General features: G+C 39.4%; 1 protein-coding gene across 2 annotated transcripts in view; it reads right to left on the reverse strand.

Annotated features, from left to right (window-relative positions):
* Positions 1–118: 118 nt before the first annotated feature.
* Positions 119–16826, reverse strand: part of EEA1 (early endosome antigen 1) — a 76770-nt gene continuing 60062 nt past the window's right edge. For both annotated transcript variants that reach the window (XM_084303717.1, XM_084303716.1), the window contains 7 exons: positions 12881–13066; positions 12275–12406; positions 10624–10809; positions 10081–10319; positions 8530–8650; positions 8123–8221; positions 119–7124 (listed from right to left, as the gene is read on the reverse strand). In XM_084303717.1, coding sequence (XP_084159843.1) covers positions 7002–7124; positions 8123–8221; positions 8530–8650; positions 10081–10319; positions 10624–10809; positions 12275–12406; positions 12881–13066 — 1086 coding nt within the window. In that variant the 3' untranslated portion in view covers positions 119–7001. The remainder of the gene's footprint in view (positions 7125–8122; positions 8222–8529; positions 8651–10080; positions 10320–10623; positions 10810–12274; positions 12407–12880; positions 13067–16826) is intronic.

The following is a 16826-nucleotide window of genomic DNA, read 5'->3' on the forward strand; positions in this document are numbered from 1 at the left end:
TCCCAAGAGTTCCCTTATATTATGATATATTCCCCAATTCAAAGTAGCTTTGCTGTCTGAAGTGAATGACAGAAAGGTCTGTTAGAAAGGTCTAATTTTTTCTTTTATTGTCATTCATCATTCCTGTAACAGGTTAGAAAACAAAAATTACATTTCAATAACATTTCATCATAGTTTATACAGAACTGGTTGATGCATGGTGTCATTTACTCATCCAAATCCACAGCCACCTTCCAAATCGCAGAGTTTAGCAATTACAGTGCACGCTGGACTAAATTTTTTTCACAATGTAAGGCACAACTACATGATCACAAGTAGTAAACACAAACACTGAAAATAGAACTTAAGAATCAAACTCCAATGAAAAAGAAACAAAATCCAAACACACTCATGCAAAATTTATCTACACCTACCAAGATGGTATGATCCAGTTTAAAAGAAGTGCAGTACTCTGTAGGTAAAATTGTATCATAAGGCTATTATAATACATTACCTCTAAATACTGGGTAAGAACTTAAAACTTCTTCCATTTATATTTTATACAATTCTACAGAAAATAAGTTGTATGTGTGATATTCACATCTGCAATAATAAACCGATCAATAAAATGCTGAAAAGAGGCAAACAGCACAATGCTACTTGTGGCACGCATCCATTACAGAAACCATTCATCAAGTTCACATCTTGCGTATTGAAGGAAAAAAATGCTAAATTAATGGTACATTTGGTGAATGAGGTTATCCATACTCAAATGACAAAGCTGTATACAAAATTGTTTTTACCCAGCAGACCATGATTATGAAAGGTTGTGGTTATGATTTATTTCCTGTCCAGCAGCTAGTTTGCAAGATTGAAATTACAGAGGTTAAAAGAATTCAACAGAGTTTATAGTAACTTGAAACTATTGGATACTTCCAAACATATAAAAAAAAAAAAAAAAAAAAAAAGACTTTTTATTTGGTGATAAACTTTTGCAATTTTGGCTTTCACTATAATTTTTACATAACGTGACAGTGAGCAAATCCTATTAAACTTACCTAGTGTTTGAGTTTCACACTGAGAGGTAGTTCAAATGAAATCTTAAGTAACGGCATCAAATGGTGGGGTTTCATGATTTTTATTTTTTTTTCTGATTTTTTTTCCTTTTCTTACAAAAGTGACAAATCCTATACAAGCAGCATTTTGGACACATTACTATAAAAAGTTCTGGTATTTGCTAACTCAGCGAGACATTCTTCTAAACATCCCTCCTGTGCCAGGATTCAAGACTTAGCGTGATACAGCAGAGCACTTTGCCATAAACCCAGCAGCAGGAGCCCAGACCTGCCAGTGCTGGCCTGTCGACATTTAACACTGAACACTGTTCCCAGCCTTCTTTACCCTAAAAAGGCAGGAAACGGGTGAATTTGTTTTTTAGTTTAGGTCACAGGGGGAGGCAAAGTCGGAAAACATGACTACCAGGCTTCTGCTTTCATAGTAACGTTGATCTAAAGGGGTTAGCAGGGCTTCAGTAATCTCCACATGAGCAGGTACTCCTGTATCTGCTGCACAGCAAGTGCATAGTATATGGCACACTGCAGACAAAAGGCAGAGTTTATTACATTAACCAGTGTCTATTCTCTTTCTTACTGTGATTCTAAGTGGCATCTTGTGTTCTCTCTAAAGATACAAAGCTCTTTATTCAGTGCCACTTTAAAAAAAGAGAGAGAAACACAACTGAGTTTCTGTGGAGGGACTTTACTATCCAATTATTGCTGGTTTTTGAAAAGTAGACCACTTAGTGTTTTCCAAGAGAGGCTGTGGTCGGACAATAATTTTAAACTTATCCTAAAAGGGATGGTGAGGTCAATACTTCAAAAATGAAGGACTAGACAACTGGCAAGAACCTTGAAAATACATAAAATCAATGTATATTCACGTTATAAGCTTAAAATGAAGCTCTACAAAGACAACGTGTGAGTGACTACATGAATTTTCTTGTTACATGTGCTCCCAGATGATGACCTTATTTTTGGTACAAAGTAATTATGAGTGCAATTCTCCTTACATAGCAAGGGGCCAAATGTAATGCAGTGAAAGTCCAGCTGAAGATAAACCTTCTGCCCACTGATTACAGCTAGCACACGCAATGCCAGCAGTGCCATTCCGCTTCTTGGAGATTATATTCAGTTAGACAGCAAAAAGTGCATAGTGCAAATGACAGTGTTATTTCCTAGTCCCACAAGAATATGAGTGGAAGGGGTGGTACTTGGAGGAGTAATTTAACAGTTTTAGCATACTCAAACCACGGTATCATTCTTCCTGACATAGTTCGTGCTCTATTTGAGCTCCAGCTTCAGCAGTTTTCTGCCTGCCACTGAGTACTGGTCATAAATTTTTAAGTTTTGCAAAAAGCATTTGTTTCAACTTTCCATTTAACTGACATTGAACAATCTAAAAAAATACTTTTTTTTTCCAGTCCCTGCTTTAGGAATACAACTTCTTTTACATCTAGCATAGTAGAAACAATTATTCTTGCTAATATGTGATACAAACAGCGAGGTTACTTCATGCTTCCACTCCCAAGTACCCTCTTGCTTCACTAAGAAAGGTTTTCTAGTGAGGATTCACAAATAAACCTAATGGCCCCAAAACCAACAAAAACATTCATTGCTCTTGCATGCCTAGCACTCCACACTCCACAACAACTTGGTTACTTAATACTTTCCAAAAACAGAGGAAAAAAACTGCACTCTATGGTAGAGCGTTGAACTCTTGTGCCAGAGCAAAGCCAGACGAAAAATGAGATCCCTCTAAACCTCTTGTCTCTGCTGGAAGTAGCAGCAGAAACTTCCCTTTGCCTCTTTATCTGCAGACAGCAATTTTTCCTACTGTGACTCAATTTTATAATCTTTGTTAAACCTTTGCAGAAAGGGGAAGGTTATTGGAGGGAAGGAATACATGGGGAGAAGAAACAACAGTGAAGCATATCCCGCTAAGATCAAAAGCTTGCCACTGAACCCTGCAGTGCTCTCTGCCTACATGGGGACTGCAGTATGAAAATATGAAGTATGCATTGTTGACATGAGGCCGGAATAAAACAGTGGGGATTTGGCATTTTGGAGACAACAACCCAAGGGATTGTGGCTGTTTGACTGGGAAGAGATGCAGCATCTCCAAAAAGTTAGAAGAACCTCTCCCCATCCTTAACAAGACCATCTTTTATGCTTCTCCAAATGACTTGGTAGATTGTCTCAGCCCATGCAGCAGTTGGTGTTTCAGATTCTGCTTCACCAGAGATGCTGAATGTGCCCCTGAAGACACTCTATCCACTCTATCTATATATCCACTGTTCAATTTCTGATGCCATGGTAATGGCTGGCAATTAAAGGCAGCTCGGGGATCCCACATACCTTCTGATTCAAGCATTGGTTTCACCATTTTTCCCCTTGACATCTTACTCTACAATGGCCTCTCCTTGGTGAATCAGAGCTATGTGGTTCTTGCTAAAGGCTGCTAAAACACATCACCACACGTTTTCACCTTCTTGTTCCATGTTCTAGTCTCTTCTGCCATTTTTTTCCTCTGTTTCCATGTTTGTAGTCTGAAAAATCAGTGCATTTAACTACTTTGTCCAGAGTCCTTTATCTCAGTGTGGTAAAACCCAGCAGACTTTTTGCTAGGTTTTCCTATTATTTATATTTGAAAGGAGTGCAACAAAAAACCCACATCTTACTGACAACATACCCCTTAAAGCAGTCAGAATCTACAAGCACATTTACAAATACAACACTTTTCACCTTCCAGTTTTCCTTATATAAATAGTAATACCCTTAGGTCATTTTACTGAGCTTGAGCACAACTTCCATCATGACAGCCAGTATTATGTGGTCTATCATACCAACAAATTGTCAGAGAATACAGACCTGTACTAAAAATCATAAACACAAGAGTAGGAGCATAAGATTTAACAATGAAGCCACTAATTTATTCCAGTGAAAAGCTGCAGAACTCCTAACTTTGCCTCAGTCTCAAACATCAAAGTTTCTACCTCAGCACTGCTCCTCCTGATCTTAGCAATCCCTCTTTCTACAATTGTGTATTTGAAAAGTATTTCTGTCCCCTCAAGAAGTCAGTCACACACATCAGTCAGCAAAAAGAAGCCTTCAGAAATTGAGCTGGTTTCACCTTGAAGCTGGGAAGCTCCATCCTGAGTTAGAATCATAGAATATCCCAAGTTGGAAGGGACCCATAAGGATCATCAAGTCCAACATCCAACTCCTGAATTGTCTGGTGACCAACCAAACACACTTATTCAGCAGCCAGCTGAGTGAGATGACTTTGCTTGTCTTTACAGCAAAGCATCCCAAAATCAAGAACAATGATAGCAGAGCTTCTACCATTTCCTCTTTGCTGGAGAGCTCTCTCCTCTGTTCAAAAGTAAAACATCTGAACACAAGCGGATCTTTCAACCATTTCCCTAGCTCCCCCTGAGAAACTTCCATCTTCATTCACCACATACGTTTTGTCCTTCATGCAGTTGTGGGAGGTTTCTCTCTTCCCTCTTAAAATCCCCTCCGTTCTACATGGTTGTCCTTCACCCTGAAAGCTGTACACTCTGTGTTACACAACCAGATGGTGCGTACCTAGGCAGAAGCAAGACTGTGACATCTTTACCTTTGCCAGATTTCTGAAGCCACGCATCAGACACAGAAAGGCTTGAAAGCAAACTCTTTGGATTCCATCAGTAAGTAATTGAACAGAAAAAAATCCCCAGAGGCAGAGATTCTGTTCATACTTCCCAGTCAAAGAATTCTTATTCCAATCAGTTACCCTGACAAGGACAAGCAGCAAGCACACAGGATCTATTCATACAGAATCATTACAGCACTTGTTTCTTTCAAGCAAACAAACCTCAGAAGTTCGAACTAGAAAAGCTGGTAAGTACTGCACATAACCATGCATGTATTCCAAGCATAAGGAATAATAAGAATTAAATTTTAAGATGACTCCTTGAGGATGCAAATTTAGAACTAGATAGGTAAGCTAAGATGGGATATGAAACATATAGATCATTACAGGGGAATAGGGATTAACAAGTCTTTTCACTTGAGAGTTAGTCAGGACTAGGCATTTTTCATAAAAGAGGCTCCTCTTCATTCACATAAAAAGCTGTCAATACATAAAAGTAAATAAGTCTGCCTAAAGATGGCTAAGCATCTATCAGTGTAACAGAACGTGTTTCCTTACCTTGGAAGGCAAGGAGGAGAGGAACTGAGGACATAGTCCTTTTCTCTGAACAGCTGGCACAATTTTTTAAGACAGAGAAGGGCTTGGGTTGTAGAGAGTTTACTAGGATAATGAAGACTAAGGGTCCCTAAGTATTGGAAGGCATAATCAATGATCAGAAGAAATAACCTTAATGGTTTTGAGGCCAGTTACCAGATACTCCTTTCAAAGGGAGGAAAATTTAGACACAGGCAGGCAAGAAAAAACAGGTGTAAATAAAAGCACAACAAAAAGAGCAGTCTATACGAACTCAGCAGGAAACCTCTGTAGTAAGTACAGAAAAGGAAATACGAACAAATACAAGGTGATGAGACGCTGGAGCAGGTTCCCCAGAGACACTGTGGCTGTCCCATCAATTTCCATTGATGTTCAAAGGAAGCGTTCAAAGTCAGGCTGGATGGGACTTTGAACAACCTGATCTAGGGTCCTGTGCAGGAGGGGTGGAGTGGACGACCTTTAAAGGTCCCTTTCAACCCAAGTCATTCTATGCTTCTATGCTCTAGAACCATATATGTTGGCCTGTTTATTTAGAGTTGTGTGCTTATAACTAAGCCAGCACCAGGAGAATTAAACCACCATCCTAAGCAAACTAAATCATAGAATTCACAAACCATTTAAGAACCCTTAGCAATGGGGAACAGAAAGAACAATGGAAAAGATGTTTGTTAGGGCTAGCAGGAGTTCAACTTGTTCCACCAAAAGCTGAAGGAAGGGATAGGAGAAAAAGGTCAGCTAAACTGCAGCACCCTCTAAAAAAAAGAGCTTTTCTTAGTAGGATACCTAGCGAGGCATTTCTGGACATCCCTGAGAACCACAAGGACTTCTTGGGGCTTCCAGAGTATGGGCAGAGGGTCAGATGGGCTATAGGCTACTATCTGCCTTGTTTGTTTACTATTTAAAACCTGCATATAAAGGGCTTCTGGAATATTAAAATCCATTCATCAAACATGTAAAAGTGAAATCGATTAATATGGGAGAGCTTTGTGTAGTACTCCTACAATGCCCACTAAACTTGGTCACATCATTAATTCACACATACAGACACACAGACACACGCACACACACACAATGCAGTACAGAATGTGTAAAGGTATTCCAGTATCCAAGTGCTGTAGCTGGGAAAGAACTCAGGTGCTGACACTACAAGTTCTAAGCAGGCAAATAAAACAGAGTTGAGTCCAGCCCATTACCCTCACTGCGGAGTTAGAACTTCAGAGAGAAAAGTCCAAGAATCAGAGAGAGAAAGCAAAACAAAGGGGTTATAAAGAACATGAGATACGTAATCAAATGCAACAATTAGTTATGCTATTACAGCAACATTTGATACACAAAATCCTCACAAATTTTTGCATCCTCCTTTTCCATTGAAGGAAACAAGAATAAACTGCAATATCACATAAACGCGTTTTCTCTTGAACAAAAAAAATAAAGATAAAAAAATACATTGTTACTCCTCTGTTTAAACTTTATTTACAAATAACTTGGTATTTCTAATCTAGACATAGAAGCTCTTTCCAGGATAAATGGCAATAAGCTATGGGTGATCTGAGCCCATATCTCACAAAAAATACAATAGTTTTACTTGGTATCAATAAACATTTTAAAATATACTAAATTTTGCCAAGTGTTACAATCATTGTCCAAACTGAATAGTAGTCTGAGTGCAGAATGAAGTGCATCAACAGAAATTATAAATTTTAGCGTAACATTTTTTTGTCTCTCACGATAGCCAGTTATCCTTGCAAGTCATTAAAGCAAGTATCACAGACCCGAACAGGCTTCTTAGAGGAAGGAGTTAAGGCATTCTTTGCTGAGCACTCAGCACAGAAAATATTTCCACACTGTCTACAGTGATGCTGTGAAAGAAAAGAAAAAAACACACATGGTGAACATCAATTACAGGCTTACGGGTGTAGATTAATAATGGAGATAATTACCATGTCAAATCAGCACTCTCATGTTTCAGATTTTTAAAATACCAGTTACAAGCGCTGCTTCACTGAGAAGGGAGACCCATACCAGTTTCAGATCTGAACTGGTTGAAATTCATTCTCCTTTTGAATTTTTCCTCTTGAACTTATTTTGTTTGCATGAAACACATTCATCCGACATGTAACTATCTGCTTTCACACTGGGAAGTACACCCTTGAATCAAAGGAACCAGAAGCCTTTGTTCAAAGACTACCCAAAGGACATCACAATGCAGGACAGGGAGAGCCACCTAATACCAAGTCAGGAAGCACTGCAGAGTGAACCTCACCAACATCCCTCACCTACTTCATTGCCAAGTCACTTGGTGGAGGGATGATAATCTCTGGATGAAGGGCAGGCCCTGCCAAGGAAGGGATGCTAACACCTTAACTGACCACAGCTGTTTTTACAAAGAAGGTCTGACTACAGACCTAAAACATACCCAGTTGTTTCTTCTGTTCTTTGTCTACTTAGCATTTACAATCACAAAGCTCCAGATCTTGCTGATGTCTTATATTTTCACATATATGTGGTTTCAACAAATTTACCTTCCTTTTTCTCTTCAAAATCCATTCCAGACTGGTTTTAAATACGTTTACTGTAAGTACCCTTAAAACAGTATCATTTTGCTTGCTTCGGGGACTGAGCTATTTAACATTATTTATAAAATGCTATCATTAAAATGACAAAAGCAGCATGAATGCAGTAAACCCCACAAACTGTATTTTTAGTATTTAAGGCACCATAAGCAGTATTTGTATTCTGAGACGTCCCAAGTATCATACCACTTTAAAGCCATTTTCTAAAGTTTCATCTCATGAAAAACAATTTGAAAACAATAGAAAAAGAAAATCCCCACAGATACAGCGAAAGACAAACCTACCCTTCTCACTGTCACTGAAAAGCCTTTTCCACAGGCCATACAATTCTGTACCTCGTTGTCTTCTGCCCATTTCCTGTTGAGAGCTTGGGTGTGTTTGATCTATTTAATTTAAAAAAAAAAAAAAAAAAAGAAAAAGCATATGTAATTCTTACTCATTTGCTCTATTACATTGCATACACTACCCAATGCTGTATAAAAGCACCAATTCTGCCATGATACCGAGAGCTTATAATTCACAGAGAAACCTAAAAGCAGAGTTAACCTACAGACAGCAATACGGTCCTTGTGCACCACAGGAACATCTTAATCACTGTGGAAAGATAACCTGCCACAAATATGATGCAAACTTACAATTATGACAAGACCCACAAAGAGAATCAACAGATTTGCTTCAAATCAAATGATACCTGTAATGACTGGTTTTCTCGGCCTAGCTCCTGCATTGCAGCAGTAGTGTTGTCCAACTTTTTCTTCATTTCTACAAGTTTGGCTTGAAGCTTTTCAATTTCTCCTTCACTTTTTATACACCTGAGGATAAAGAGTGAATAGTCAGTCCAAAGGCAATGTGCTCTGCCTCCTTTGGGCAGGTTGTCATGACTGAGAAGAGTTAGCCTCATAAAATCCGTCTGAAAATACACTTGCTGTGAAAGTTCTTGGCTGGAAAAATATTCTGTTGTAACAACCAGTTTAAGATTATCTGGCATTGCTCCCAAATAACTGGGGCTTTTTAATACCTGGAGTTACTCCCAGCACCAGGGACAGTACTGAATGCAGCCCATTAATCAACACGCCCTGATGAGCATCACTGTGCAACAGAACACTCTCACAAAGCATCTGCAGCAAATCACTTCAGACAACAAAGCAGAAAGTAACCTTTTTCTTTTAGCAAGGCCACCTCTCATCAGCTGAAATTCAGTTAACTTGAAACACAGATTTTAAAGGGTGTTTTTCTACTAAGCTGTAAAAGTGTTACTGGATGAGTTCAGCACAGTATGACAAGGGATAGCCAAAGAAAAAGAATCTCGTTTGAATTGATCCTATCCTTTCCCAAGGCTTACTGCTTAAAAGCCAAGCAGCAAGCTTGACAGGACGGAATAAAGTTTTCCATTCTGCCTTCACCAAACATCTCAGGAAATAAGGATGGAAGAAGTTTCCAGTCTCACAGATGTTGTAAACCTTATAATCTCTACATTCAAGCCACTCCTGCTGGTTTACATGTGCCTCTTGCTGCCTGAAGGAAAGCAGCTCTGGTTATGTAAGTCTTAACGACTATGTCGTAAAGACAACAGAAGAACTGGAGAAAGGAAGATATTAGCTTTTTAGGAGGAAGAAAATGCCTCATATGAACCTTAGAAAGTCTCTCTAAGCCAATTACATGTTCAATACCCTAATGATGAGCAGCGGGCACACCTAGAAGTCCATAACCAAATTCTGTGTTATTGGAGGCACTAATGAGTCTGATCCAGGTTTCTCGATGACTGCTGCATCTATTCTGATTCATTCAAATGAATCGAGTTCCAAGGAGTCTCAGAGTGACAGAGAAGATAAGTTTACTCAGGTAACAGAGCCAGGCCTTGCATGGTTCATGCAACAGATGACATGAAAAGCCACAACCTACACACCTTAAAATTCCAAGGCGCCCAGTAGGGACGGACATAAATCTTTAAGCGGAGGCACAGACATGTGGCTTTAGTGATACAGTAAGGTTCTGATAAGCCTGCCTGATTTCCTACAATACGGTCACCCTGTAAAAGCTCACAGAGTACAGTTCGTTCACAACACCGCTTGCTGCGCTTTGGCAGGGACAACAGAAGGTTCCAGTTTGGAAGCCACAGCCCAGATAAGCATGGATTTAAGTACAGCATGGATGCAGAGCTTGAGTCAACTGAAAGTAGTTTTCAGTGCAAGGCTACCCATTTCCCAAACTACACTTCCACCTCATCATGACCACTGCTCACCTCTCCAGCAATGCTCTTCTTTCATCCTGGTTATTCTGCACTGTTGCTTCCAAGACAGCAATGTCCCCACGTAAATCGTCCGTCTGTTTCTCCAGCTCGCTCACTCGCCTCTGACTGCTTTGCCACTCTTTCTTCATGGTAGCCAGATTTTCATTCAGAGCTGTTACCTGCATGGTGAGCTTGGCCTCCTTTTCCTCATGTTTCCGGTTTTCTTCTTCTTTCTCTTTTACCTCTGTGTGCTAAGAACATCAAGAAATAGTGAAAAACAACCTTCCAAGTATTCTTTCTGTATTCATTAAACTCAAATGAGGCAAAGAGTCTTTACCATACTAGAATCATTACTTTTAACCAATGAACCCTATTACACAAGACTGTCATCCTAGTGAAACTTCCTACACTCTTAAATGCCTCAAAGATTTTTGATCTTGACATTTAAAAATTAGTGTGATGTAAAACTTCAGACAACTCTATGCTTCCTCTCTGCCCCTGAAAAAATCCAAAGGCACATTCACGAAACAGTCTTACAGTCTCTCACATACTAACCAGTTTATCTTGAATTTCAACACATTCTTTCTTCAGTTCTTCTTCTCTCTTTTTCAGCTGATCTTTGACAGCTTGTTGGTTTTTTTTCTCCTGCTCCAGAGCTGAATTCATATGATCTATTTTGCTCTGAAGCTCTAATTTCTGTTGAATCAATAGCTGTTTTGCATCCTTGAGATTTGATACCTCCTGTTAGGATACAGAGCTAAACGTTAAAGTGGCAACATTGAAAGTTTTGCTGACAAATTCAAAACTAATGCAATTGCTTTCCAGGGAGAGCACAGCAATAATTTTTCATTTTATCACTGGAAGAAAGGATGACTTTACAGCATAGAGTACCAATGATTTTCATGATCAAAGACTTTAAACTTATACAATTTTTATGAATAATGCTCAATTTTTAAAATAAACTTAAATTTACTGTATTTTTTCTACTAAACTAGCAGAAGCTGTGCTGGATTATTTTTTTACTGTTCTTTGAAAATAAATGACTGTTGTCATTTTCTAGAGTCAGTTCTAAAATTTACTTCACTTTGTTCTTTGGTTGTAGTAATCAGGTTAAAAGCATAATAATGACCAAGTTAAAAACAAACACGGATGGGAAAAAGCTGGCTTCTCTTAGTCTTATAAGTATAAATATATGCACTAAATTTTATGCAAGCAGGATGATACATTTGATTTTAAACTTTTGTTTGTTTTTTTGTAATAAAAAATATGAAAAAAAATCTTGACGTAGAATACTCAGTTAAATTTATAGGAATCTCTTTCCTTAAAATTATACAGCCAAATGTACAGGTACTAAGAGCCTAACAGGGGTTGCCAGTTTTCCAGAAATCAAAGTTTTCAACAAAAACTAAAGCCAAACCAAAGACAGAGAGAGAACATAACCTGAGGACAAAAGGATGTCCTATAAGAGCGTATCTTATAGGATAAGAGTCCATTCCCTGACAAGAAATGGGAATTAGAGTATAGGCCTGTAGGAGACAATTTCTGTTTTAGTCTGAATCCTTGTATGTAGATCAAGAGATGAATGTATTAAGCCGCCGTTGGTGTACACACATTTCATACTGTGAAATAGTTTGTTTTACTGAAGACTTAAAGTTATTTAATTGAAGTCTACAGATTTTTACCCTTTAGACATCTCATTTGACTGTTATGATTTTGGAAAACAGTCTTTTATGAGGCTCCCGATGTTGTGTCCCTCCCCCCACCCCAAGTGTGACTTTTTAAGACATTTTAAAAACCACAGCATATCAAGGAAGTTTCACACTCTACCACACATATTTGAGAAGTACCAGATGTTCCTAGAACATCTGGAAAAGTTCATATTCATGACACTTTGGGACATCTTTTCTACACTTCAGAATTGTCAAGCAAGTGTATGTGCAGTGAATCTACAGTAAAACAGAAAAAAAGCCCCGAAACTAAGACAAGTCATATGATCTACCTGGCCAAGCACACTGGTAATTGGAGCTCCAGTACTATCACTAATCAGGTCAGCATTGCTCAGGAACCCCAGTGAAATCTGTGCTTTGGTTCCCTTATCTGTAATACTGATATTTACAGCAACCACCTTTGCGAAGCCATTCCAGATAATTTCTGTATTTCTGATCAGATAACTGAGCACATGAAGATTCATTTTGTTTCAATATACCTTCTCATATTCTTGCTTGCAGACTCTGAGCTCTTCACCCAGCTTGGCACTTTCTTTTTCAAGTCTACTCTTTATTTCCTGGAGCTCTGTTGTTTTACATTTTTCATTAGCCAAGTCTTTTTCTTTCAAAATCTTGAAGAAAAAATACATATACAGATATATATACATACTTAAAAGGTGATAGAAAAGTGACTTCTTCCAAGTCCACAAAAAAAATAAAATAAAAAAAACACCATCTAGTACCCCAAATCCTTAATTACAAAAGCTCTAAGAAGGAAAACAACCGTCACATCTCTCTATCCACAGTTAGCAGGGCAAACAATTAGCAGCATGTTTACAGTTTTATATTTAAAATTAATAATGTTTTTCTGCATGTCTAACCACTTAGTACAAATTATCAGTCTATTTTAAAGCAAATTCATTTCAGCTGTCTGTTGGCAGTCTTCAAGCAGGAGGTTCAATAAAATTGCTGTTGCTATGCTCTACAACAGTGGTATGCCCCCAAAACAACCCCTGTTTAGAGATGTACCAGGAATTAATGGGGTGGGGAGAGGGTGAGAGGCTGTGTGTTTCTGTGGGAAGATTTCAAAAGACAGAGACATTTACCCTATCATTCTGAAGATCCTGTAGCATTTTGGTCTTCTCACCCAGCTGCTGCTCCTTCTTTGATGCATCCTGTTCCAGTGCAGACTTTGCTTTCTTCAGTTCCTGGATCTGCTGATTATTATTAGCAATTCGATTTCTGCTGGAAACTACCTCTTCTTGAGCAAGAGCAAGTTTTTCTTCTGTGGACTAATTACAAAGACAACTCTGTAAATTATCTGTCAGTATAAGAGCTTCAGATACTTGACAATCATTTAGTCATTTTCCAAAGAAAAACTGTCACATAGCATGCAACATTTTACTTCAAATGTTGACAAAGCATAATTACAGGAACTTCTGGGTCTTGAGGTTATGCCTAGCAAAAACAAAGTACCCCAGAAACATTTCCAGCAGCAGTACCTACTCCATCCTTCCACAGACAAAATGTGAAAACATCCAGAGGGCAAAGAAGGAAAAGTGATTGTTTGACAAAAAGAGAACGAACTTGAATTGGCTTACACAAGTTGATTTATTCTCAAGGTAAATGTACTACCTTATAATTCTATACAGCTGGTATTTAAGCAACAAAAAAGCTACACTGTGAAGTTTCCAGGAGTGATTCATTATTACTGTATTTTTTCCAATGACTTAACGAAACCAGCACTAGCACAGTCAAGAAATTTTTGAAAATCCTGAAGTGAAATGTGCAACCTAAAAAAGCTAGAATCAGAGCAAAATGTTTCACAGTCTCATGTGTATCAGCATTTCAATTCAATCAGATCTTAAACTTCCACTCAAAATCTATTATATACCATAATTTAACTGGCCTCCAACTCTCCTTATTTCCAGGGTGCCCTCATTGCAGCTTTTCAATACATAAAGGGGTCTTATAAAAAGGATGGAGAGGGGACTCCTTAGTTGAGTACACAGTGATAGGACAAAGGAGGTATGGTCTTAAATTAAAAGAGGATAGATTTAGATTAGACATTAGGAAGAAATTCTTCACTCTGAGGGTGGAGAGGCAGTGGCACGGGTTGTGGATGCCCCATCCCTGGAGGTGTTCAAGGCCAGCTTGAATGGGACATCCACCTGATCTAGTGGGTGGCATCCCTGCCTATGGCAAGGGGGGTGGAACTGGGTGATCTTTAAGGTCCCTTCCAATACAAGCTCTTCTATGATTTTGTTATACAGAAGAAGACTTCTCTACACAATAGGTCACAGAAACCCAAGTAACAATCTCAAACTCACACCCAAGACTCATTCTATTTGCTCACAGCAAAGTCAAACTTTGAGGCTCTTCTTAATTTAGTATTCTGGAAGAGGGGGTGTTGTGATGTTTTTAAAGCCTTTGGCTTAGCCATAGACTAGCTACATTTAGAAGCATGTCATTTCACAAAGAACCAGAATGAAAAAAATAAACAACTCATCCTCTAAGTCACCAAAATCATGGTACTTGATGTAAACATTTTATGCTAAGATACACAGTGTGAGGTGGGGAGATTTACTATTAACGATTAATTTATTACCTTCTGTGCACCAATAAGGATTTATATTCTTTCAGAATAAACTACATTCTTTTAGCTGTTACTCCTCTTACTTAAACCCTAATTAAACCTCTTGTACTTGTTGTTCCTTTAAAAAAAAAATCACTAAACTTCAACAACCTTGACTTCACTTAATTGTACATCTGTTTTAAGCAGCTCCTGTCTTCGTTTAAAAACTGATTTCTGTTTCCTAACCCTTACTTGTAGAGTCTGAAGTGTTTTACTGGTAGAATGAGATTTAGTTTGAAACACCACTGATGGAACACTGCTGATCCAATAGCACTTTCTACAGCTTCAGTCACTTAAAAAATTCAAACTGCCTTTTTGAATTAATTTGCAGGCCAATTATTTGTCTTCTGATCTATAAGTTTACTATTTAAAACTTCAAAAGGTTTTAGCTCAAGAAAAAAATGAAGCAAAATAGTAGGTGCTTTTGCAATTTCAAGGTTGTAGCAGAGTGGGTCCTTCAGAAAAGAAAATAAGCCCTCTCTATTTCACTGTGGGCGGTGGAGTACAGTATTTTCCTACAACTGAGAAAGGATGGGAAGTGTAGCATCATCACAAAACACCTTCACAGGAAAACCCAATAGTTTTTGCAAATTTAGAATGAAGACATGTCTTCATTCTGAAGACATGGCTTTTATTCAGATTTGCTTCTTGCAGAAGTATGATTGTAGACAATTTTGTACAGGATTGTAGACAATTTGTACAGGATGATAAAATTTGGCTATGAAGTGGGTAGCCCAACAAAAAGCTTCACCTATCAGATATTCTTCCCTCAACCATCCCCAAAGTGTCAGTACAGGACAGGCAATCTGACTGTGCCTATGCCCAAGCTAAGACAAGGTAAATGTCCTTAAAAGAGGAGTCAGTATTCAGCTTGCTCTGCAATGTCTTATACATAAACGTTTGCAATATAAGGGACTCTGAATTTTGAGCACAATTTATCTTACTACAGCTAATGCACAGCAAGTGGCTCTGAACTGTGTTGTGATTAACAATAATGCTACTGGCCTTAATTGAGAAAACATTCAATATAACTTTAGCAGTAAATCCACCTTCTATCTATCTGTGCCTTTCTTTCTGCCTTCTTCAGAAGTCCCTCACAGCACCCTTTGGAAATCAGCAGAAATCCAGCACATGGCTAAAACATTCCAGTTATTGTCCTTGCTCCTGGCTCAGTCTCCAACTAGTTCAGATGGATTCTTTTGGACTCCTGAGGAGCTCACATCTTTAACAGAAAATCACCTCTTCAAAATCTGATGCCATTCACGTTAATTATTGTTCAATTTTGACATCGCTTTCCAAAAGCGGCAATATAACCCCAGTCATGAGATTACTCTTTAGGATGACAGAGAAAACCAAATGCAAGGAAAACATACAGAACAAAAGAAGATCATCCCCCTGTACTCAGGTGAGGCCGCACCTCGAGTACTGTGTTCAGTTTTGGGCCCCTCGCTACAAGAAGGACATCGAGGTGCTTGAGCGGGTGCAGAGAAGGGCGACAAAGCTGGTGAGGGGCCTGGAGAACAAGTCCTACGAGGAGCGGCTGAGGGAGCTGGGCTTGTTCAGCCTGGAGAAGAGGAGGCTCAGGGGCGACCATACAGCTAAATAAAAACATCATACGATGGGTGAGTAATTGGCTAACGGGCAGGGCCCAAAGGGTTATGGTAAATGGGGCTGCGTCAGGCTGGCGGGCGGTCACCAGTGGGGTCCCTCAAGGCTCCATTTTAGGGCCGGTACTTTTCAATATTTTTATAAACGATCTGGATGTAGGAATAGAGGGTATTTTGAGCAAGTTTGCTGATGACACCAAACTTGGAGGAGTTGTGGACTCAAATGAGGGCGTAAAGGCCTTACAGAGGGATCTGGACAGGTTGGAGAGCTGGGCGATCACCAACCGCATGAAGTTCAATAAGTGCAAGTGCCGGGTCCTGCACCTGGGACGGGGAAACCCTGGCTGCATGTACAGACTGGGCGATGAGACGCTGGAGAGCAGCCTGGAAGAGAGGGATCTGGGGGTCGTGGTAGACAGCAAGTTGAATATGAGCCAGCAGTGTGCCCTGGCAGCCAGGAGGGCCAACCGTGTCCTGGGGTGCATCAAGCACGGCATCGCTAGTAGGTCAAGGGAGGTGATTGTCCCGCTCTACTCTGCGCTGGTGCGGCCTCACCTCGAGTACTGTGTGCAGTTCTGGGCACCACAGTATAAAAAGGACATGAAACTGTTGGAAAGTGTCCAGAGGAGGGCTACGAAGATGGTGAAAGGCCTGGAGGGGAAGACGTACGAGGAACGGCTGAGGTCACTGGGCCTGTTCAGCCTGGAGAAGAGGAGGCTGAGGGGAGACCTCATCACAGTCTACAACTTCCTCGTAAGGGGGTGTCGAGAGGCAGGAGACCTTTTCTCCATTAACACTAGTGACAGGACC

This window comes from Netta rufina (assembly GCF_964035555.1).
Source record: "Netta rufina genome assembly, chromosome: 1".
NCBI classification, from domain to species: domain Eukaryota; kingdom Metazoa; phylum Chordata; class Aves; order Anseriformes; family Anatidae; genus Netta; species Netta rufina.